Source organism: Penaeus chinensis, chromosome 19 (assembly GCF_019202785.1).
Source record: "Penaeus chinensis breed Huanghai No. 1 chromosome 19, ASM1920278v2, whole genome shotgun sequence".
NCBI lineage: Eukaryota > Metazoa > Arthropoda > Malacostraca > Decapoda > Penaeidae > Penaeus > Penaeus chinensis.
Window position 1 is genome coordinate 32,393,367 of NC_061837.1, and position 7,500 is coordinate 32,400,866.

Consider the following 7,500-nt stretch of genomic DNA (forward strand, 5'->3'; position numbering starts at 1 on the left):
TCCAGGATTTCAAGAGGTTGGAGTCCTGGCTTAAAGCACCTTTCTCAAGCATTCAAATGCAATGCTTCTTTACAGCTCAAAATCTACCAGTGTTCATGAAATTAAAGAACTTGGCCTCATAAATACATGGTTATGTCCCATGCATACATCTTAAGAGAAAAACCATCTCTTGTAACAGTTTTATGAAAGATCACCTAAAATAATATTCATCTAGAAAAGCTTGTATTACCTGAGAGCTAGCAAGCATAGCTACCACAAATCAAAACACTTGTACTTTACATGCATGTGTACCAAAAAATACACTCATACTTACTACCCATCTGCCATTAGTGTTTCAATACATACATTTCATGAGTGTTTCACTACACATTTATAGAGGAAGTGTTTCTTGGTGCACACACCATTAGGAAGAGGTATATCATAGCGAGTGTTTTCTCTTATATGGGAAAGAATAGCCAAAACCCTTATACCACACTGAGGTAATTATGAGATTATCAAATCTTGTTCACATATCTAAATATAATCTGTCCCTCTTTTACATAAAATAATTTCATACTGATATAAATAATTTACTTTGAATACTACAATAAAATCCTTCATAAGTTATATGATAGTTTTGCAGTAATAGGGCAGTCTGTGAAAGTACCTTTTAATTACAAAGTATCATTCTCAGAACTGTCTGTTATTCCTCTCCTGAACATTAACTCAGTAAATTAACATTTGAATTCTTAGCATAATCAGCACAGCAATTAAAGCTCATCACACTAGTGAGTGCACACAAACTTGATTTACTGGTATTTCTTGGGTGAACACATGTTTATCCTTGCCTTGAAAGGCAAAAGCAAATTCTGCCTATTAGAAAAACAATAAATGTAACCTCTTCTGGACTTGACAGTAATGTTTGTACTAAGAGCCAAATTATTTAAATTTTTGACATTGACTATTGCTCTGTGTACATCTAAAGTTTTAATGTGCAAAATCTACTAAAAGTATTATTTTATTTCTTGGCAAGATACAGTTTTGTAAAGCAATTTCCTTTATAAACTAACACCATAGCATCTCTTTCTTTCGTTTCATTAAAAAAAAAAAAAAAAAAAGTAAAATTCTTGCCATTTGAATAATTTGCAAATGCATATTTGGTATTACTGAAGTTTTACTGAGCTGCAGCTGGCTGCACAGATATACTAGAATTGCCTGTTAGTGGAGAGTACTCAGAGCTGGAAAGTAATGGGGCCACTGGAGGTCCTAAACTCATCTGGATTAATGATGATGCACCTTCTACTTCAGGGTGACACTGAACAACGTGAACCTGCCGATGATAATGAAAAGTCAATTATGCTTCACATCTAGAAAAGAACCTTATGATAATGTGCCAGTTTACATAAATCCAACAATAATAAATTTAAAACTTCAAGGCCACCATTCACTAAAAAAAATGCATGTGGCAACACAATATTCTCACCTGCTTTTGAGAGGAAGTATAGAAACCCAGGCCACACATGGAACAAACGTTCTGACTGCGAGCTATATGGCTTTGTGTTTTTTTATGTCGATTAAGATCACTTTGTGTAACCCCGTTATAGTTACAAACATCACAGCTATACAACTTTATACCTGAAAATCATGAAAGAATGTGTCAATCAAAATAACATTGGAAAGCAAATGCTAAAATCAGGGAAAATAGCATGAATAAGGAACAATGTCATTTTTTACTCTATCCTCTCATACCTTCATGTCTCATCTTGTGTACCTTCAGCTGGCTATTGGTTCGAGCTGAATAATCACAGTATTCACAGTTGTATGGTCTTAAGTCTGTAAATTTAAGCAATTGTAAGAATGTGTAGTTTATATGATTAAAACTCCCAACTGATCCAGTTTTAACAAAATATACTACCTATGAAAACTGAAATGAAACAGCTACAGTCAACAGAAACACTAAAACCATAAAGTGGATTTTGCTTTTCTTGTACTCAAGAAGTGGTTTCATCAAAATCTCTTCCACAGCTTATAACAGTATGCATGATGAAACATTAATTCCAGCACTAAAAAATTTATTCCCCTCATTTCCAACTGCAAGAGATTCACACATTAACAATTTCTCTTTTCCTTAATATTAGCAACAACTTCCAACAAGACCACACTAACCTTCATGGAAGTCAAGATGGCGGTTCATATCTGAGGTGCTCCCAAACAACTTGTGGCAGTAGGGACATTCAAAAAATGTACGCCCAATATCATCTGTGATAGGCATTAGTGCTTTATCCCGATCTATTGGTTCTTGTACAATGTTTAACCTGCAATCCAAAACATTTTCATGATTACATCTTGATGCTGTCCCAAGTCAATTTCACTTAGAATCAAAAATATTTTTTAATGCAATAAAATAAACAAAATCAATTCTTGCTAACAAGCTTCAAATGACTACCTGCCATATGAAAAACAAATTTTATATCAACACTTCATAAAAACAAAACAGCTCTTTCTTTCTTTTCTGACAAAAAAAAAAAAAAAAAAAAAAAAATCAGATACATAACCATGTGCAGTTATAATAAATATAATGAGAAAAAAAGGATAGGATGGAGAGAGATAGAAAGAAGACAAGGAGACAGTGCAGGGGGGGAAGGGAGAAAGGGATAAAGGGAGAAAGAGGAAGGGGAAGGGGAAGGGGAAGGGGAAGGGGAAGGGGAAGGGGAAGGGGAAGGGGAAGGGGAAGGGGAAGGGGAAGGGGAAGGGGAAGGAAGACAGGTGGAAGAGAGGAGAGAGGGGGAAGGGACAAAAAGAGAGGAGGAAAGCAGAGGGAGATGGGGGAGGAAAAGGTAAGAGAGAAAGAAAGAGAAAGAGGAGAGACAAGGATAGATAGAAACAAAAACAAGCAAAGAGAGAAAGAGAGAGAGCTAAAAGTGAGAGAATGAGAGAGAGAGGGGTCATTTCACCTTGGAGCATAGTTGGAGAAATGAGGGGAGTGATCCAGCCCTTCTTCTGCCTGGTCATCAGTTATAACTAATCGTCGTCCACTTTCTCCATCATCAACAATTTTTGAACGCTTATCTAGCCTGATTTCTCCAGGCTCCAATTCATCTCTGTATGTGTCTGTAAATAATGCGTGTCTTCTACTAATGCGTGAAGTATCTGTAATGAGACAATTCAAAAGCATGAGAATTTAATATGACATTTATTTTAAGGCTAAATAGCATGTAAATTTGAAGATGGAAATTAAATCAACTTACTGTCTAAAGATGCAGCAATTATTTTTGTGAGATTTGTGGTATAGGTTGTGACTGCAGCAGACACATCGGAATTTGTCTGCTCTTTCATGGTCTCTGCCAGAGGTGGAGTTAATGATCTTTTGAGGTCTTTATTAATATCCTCACACCTATTCACATTTTTTGAAGATAGTGAAGCCTCTAATCCAGTGGGCTTTCCTGAGAAGTCTGTGATATCAATATGGGAAGTAGATATAAGTTTATTTGCGGTCTCTTTTAAAACATTATTCAATCTATTTTCAGGATACTTCACAGGTACTGGCGATATGGAAGGAGTAGGGGAGTCTTCCTCCCCTTTCTTACGTCTATCTCTTTTAATAAGGTGACGGAGAGATCCATCACTATGAAATCTGATCACATGATGCCTCAAATTTCTTGGCTCTGAGAAGCCTCTTCCACACACACGGCAAAAACATGGTTTGTATCCAGTGTGCACACGTTCATGTCGATTACATGAGAAGGCACGGTCAAATTTTTTGCCACAAAATCTACACGTGTACATCTTGAAGAGATCTTCTCCTGTACTTCCTTCTTGAATTTCACCTGCTTCTTGCGATTCAGATGATGGAGAAACTGGATAAGAGTCCTCACTAACATTCTCTTCCTCTTCCTCAAAGGTTTCTTTCTGTACAAGGCTATGGGGTCTGTTTTCTTGAGCCTTCTCCCGAAGAGCAGATAAAAGTGCAGCCACTGTGACAGTATTCTCTGCACTACAGGAATCATCACTCATATCACATCTTGTATCTTCCTTATCCCTGAAGGAAACAAACATCAGTTACAGATAAAGCAGATCTTTTGTCTCTATGTCTAGATGGGAACAGATAAAAGCTTGACAGCATAGTCAGCCTAGTTCCCTGCACAGTCCACAGTCCAATAAACAAAATTTTCTCCTTGACATAGTTACAGTCATTGTACTTAATCTTATTAGTCAGATTTTTGTGCTGCCTTTAAGAAAGCTAATTAAGGTATTACATATTTTAATTTGACACCATAAGAACAACCTGATTGTCAAGAGTTCCTGGCAACCCCACATAACAGTGTTACCAAGTGCAAGGGAATATGCTGTCTACTACTTTTATTTACTCATCTATTTATGATTAATCATCCCTCACTACTAATTCATATAATAAGATCAACTTTCAAGTCCTTAGTATGTATGCTTCAAATTTCAATCTCCCAGATCAAAATAAAGAAGCAGAACTTCATATTTGTTTCATAGAATTTCAACTAATACAAAGTCATTCCTAAAATAGCTGCTTCTACCATGAAAATTACCATAACCAAAAAACTTAATTTACTGAGAAAATCATATAAAGGCACACCATTTGTAAAACTCTGAGTTTCTGAATGACCCCATCCAAAAATTACTCTTTTCAAGAATAATTTTGAAATTCTTTTCTAAATAAAAAATATGTATTAAAATATGGATATTGTAATGTATATAATATACATCCCTTGCTATACATCTAATGTAATTGTATGGTTGCAAGACAAATATTATAGAGAGATGACATTTTTCTTTCAAATATCAGGGGAAAATTAATACCGGTTTATCACTTGAAAGTACACCTTGCAAATATGATTTCTAATTTGTGTTGAGGTTTCAAATAGTGCGTGCAAATTACAACCAAACAAATAGTCACATATATATAAAAATTTTCCTTCTCATCTAATACAGTAGCAGCAAAACCCTCCATCAACCTTGGTGGTAATGGATATGGGGTGTGCAAATGGGGGACCACTGAGACAGGTTTTGGTGGTGCCTTCAAACCCTCAAGTTCACAAGAAAAAAATTCTAACAATCTTTCCATCAAGACATGATATGGTCTGGAAGGGACACTTAAGGGTATATCATGGGCAGATAGGGAGAGCAACGGGTGTCAAGCTGTGACTGCTGTGGGACAGTCAATCCCTTTGAGAAGGAACTGTCCTACTGCTTTGAGGAAGCTCTTTGCTGATCTTACATTACACATTAAGCTTTATTACATTCCTTAACCTCTTACTGCTGGGCATGCCTAAAACCGTCATGAAAAAACACCTCATGAGTGCTGTAAGCGTCACAACGCGCTAGAGCTACACGTAGCAAACTCCAAGGCCCAATGGCTGGACAGTTGCCAGAAGTCACCGGAATCAGGGACGCCATGAGATTTCTGGTACCATCATTGTAGGGTTAATCTCAAAGAGTCTAATGGAGTGAGCTAGCTTATACTATACGTACAAGAATGAGGAAACTACCAAAGGACTATTTGAGCCAAAACCAGTTATTTCTTGGGAAGTGCAAGGGCATAAGAACCTAATTTTCCAAAATTTGCAAAAAGTACCTCCCCAAAACCAGGTTTTCTTTCACTGCAGAAAATATGTTCAGTGTCTTTCACCGAAAATTGCATTTCAAAAATGAAATTAAATTTTTTTAAAAATCAGTGGGGAAAACAACACTGCACATTTACATTAAAAATTTTGGTAGTGCTTTTTCAAATTTAACAGAAGGAATATATATGTCTTAGGTTTTTTATATGCTATTCTTATTCACTGATTAAAATAATATTGCCCTATAAAAAATGATGGTCCCCTTAAATACATCACTAATTTATTAATCTTTTAAATACATTAATAAAATTTATTCAACAACTAACTTACACATACCTGTTAGACTGCATAAGTGGAGAAAGATGTTCACGCTGTACATGGTGAGAAAATTGGACTCTTGAATCACATGAAAAGCTACACTTGCAACAGACAAACTGTTGCTTATGCTGAAATAGATGAGCTTGTAGTCTTGAAATGGATGGAAATGCAACACTGCACATAAAACATTTGTATAGTTCCATCTTGTCACCCGTCTCTTCATTGACCCCTAAAATCCTGGACACAAGAACCTGAAACATAATAAGCCTTATATATGTTTACTTCTATCAAGAGTAAAAATAAATGTAGTAACCTCTTTTAGTTCCTATACTTTCTGTTACCATTCAATATCTCAGAATGTAAAGAATCAAAATGAAATCTTCACAATTAGATAATTTATATTCAAAATGACAAAGTATTTATTTCTCTTTTTTTAACTTGTTTTCTAAGACACATATCACCCAAACATTTGATTTTCAGCTCATGAAGTTAAGCTCTTATGGTAGAGAGTAAATAACCTCAGACATAGCATGTATGCCACAAGGACTCAAAAACAAATATTCCATAGTCCCACATAACTAAAAAATAGTCATCATGGTAAATTTTTAAAATTTTTCATGTCATGGGCATGGTAGTATGTAATTATGTTGATGCTTTTATAATACTGGAGTATTTTCTCTGGATTGTAATAATCACTGGTTATATATTTTGTTATTACTAATACTCATGTATGTTGTTAAAGACATGTATAGATATTATCATCTTTATAACAGGGCATGAACAAGAGTGAAATTTAAGGGACTGTAAGAAGCTAATAAAACTACCCTATTCAGCATAAAACTTGTATATAAGAACAAGAGAGAAGTTGCTTGCTTTCCCTCCCTCATTGTAAATAGTGAACCATAGCATTATCATATTATTATTAAAGTAGTGGAATAGAAGTGTTTCATACCCATTCCACCATGTGCATTTATTTCAGGAGAATTTGATACATTTTTTAATGAGAACTATGTATAAAGAATAAACAAGTAAGAAAGTACTATTGCATGAAAAAGTAACCAATCCATGTTAATGAACTAAATAAGTACAATCTATACAAGAAAACCCATGAAATGCTCAAAATTACAGACCCACCTCCTTGTCCTACCTCTTACACCATAGAGCTGGCAGGGAATAAAGGGTCTGGGAGGGGAGGCATAGGAATGACAGTCTCATCCATTTGCTCACAAAACATTAACACAGTTCATCGTATAAAATTGTATAAAATATGCCACCCTATTATTAACCTGAGTATATGATTTTGATTTTATGTCATCATCTTGATAGTATCTATAAATAGAAATGAGGTAGCAAATTCAAACAATATGATGCACAGTGATAACAATTTGTGAACAAATGGGCGAGATCCTTACCCCTATGCCTCTCTTAGCAGACCGTTCTTCCCTGCCAACCTTCCTACCCCGTGCAACTTATCACGCAGACTGGTGAAAGTGATAGGAAAGGAAGGGGGTTCAGAAACTTTGGATTGTGATAGTACAAATAATGTACTTTTTGTTTCTAGAATAAAACTTAGTGATATATTTGTGTGCCCCTTAGCAAGATATTTTATGGA

At 35.4% G+C, this 7,500-nt stretch overlaps 1 protein-coding gene across 2 annotated transcripts in view; it reads right to left on the reverse strand.

Annotated features, from left to right (window-relative positions):
• LOC125035077 (zinc finger protein 236-like) overlaps positions 1 to 7,500 on the reverse strand; it is a 10,133-nt gene that overhangs the window by 1,809 nt on the left and 824 nt on the right. The window contains exons 3-10 of one of the 2 annotated variants that reach the window (XM_047627213.1): positions 5,907 to 6,139; positions 3,567 to 4,018; positions 3,228 to 3,431; positions 2,934 to 3,129; positions 2,146 to 2,294; positions 1,729 to 1,812; positions 1,463 to 1,614; positions 1 to 1,309 (exon numbers count right to left, since the gene is read on the reverse strand). The exon at positions 1 to 1,309 is cut by the window's left edge and continues 1,809 nt beyond it. In XM_047627213.1, coding sequence (XP_047483169.1) covers positions 1,154 to 1,309; positions 1,463 to 1,614; positions 1,729 to 1,812; positions 2,146 to 2,294; positions 2,934 to 3,129; positions 3,228 to 3,431; positions 3,567 to 4,018; positions 5,907 to 6,139 — 1,626 coding nt within the window. In that variant the 3' untranslated portion in view covers positions 1 to 1,153. Of the gene's footprint in view, positions 1,310 to 1,462; positions 1,615 to 1,728; positions 1,813 to 2,145; positions 2,295 to 2,933; positions 3,130 to 3,227; positions 4,019 to 5,906; positions 6,140 to 7,500 lie in introns of both variants that reach the window. The other variant, XM_047627212.1, reaches the window with a different exon arrangement.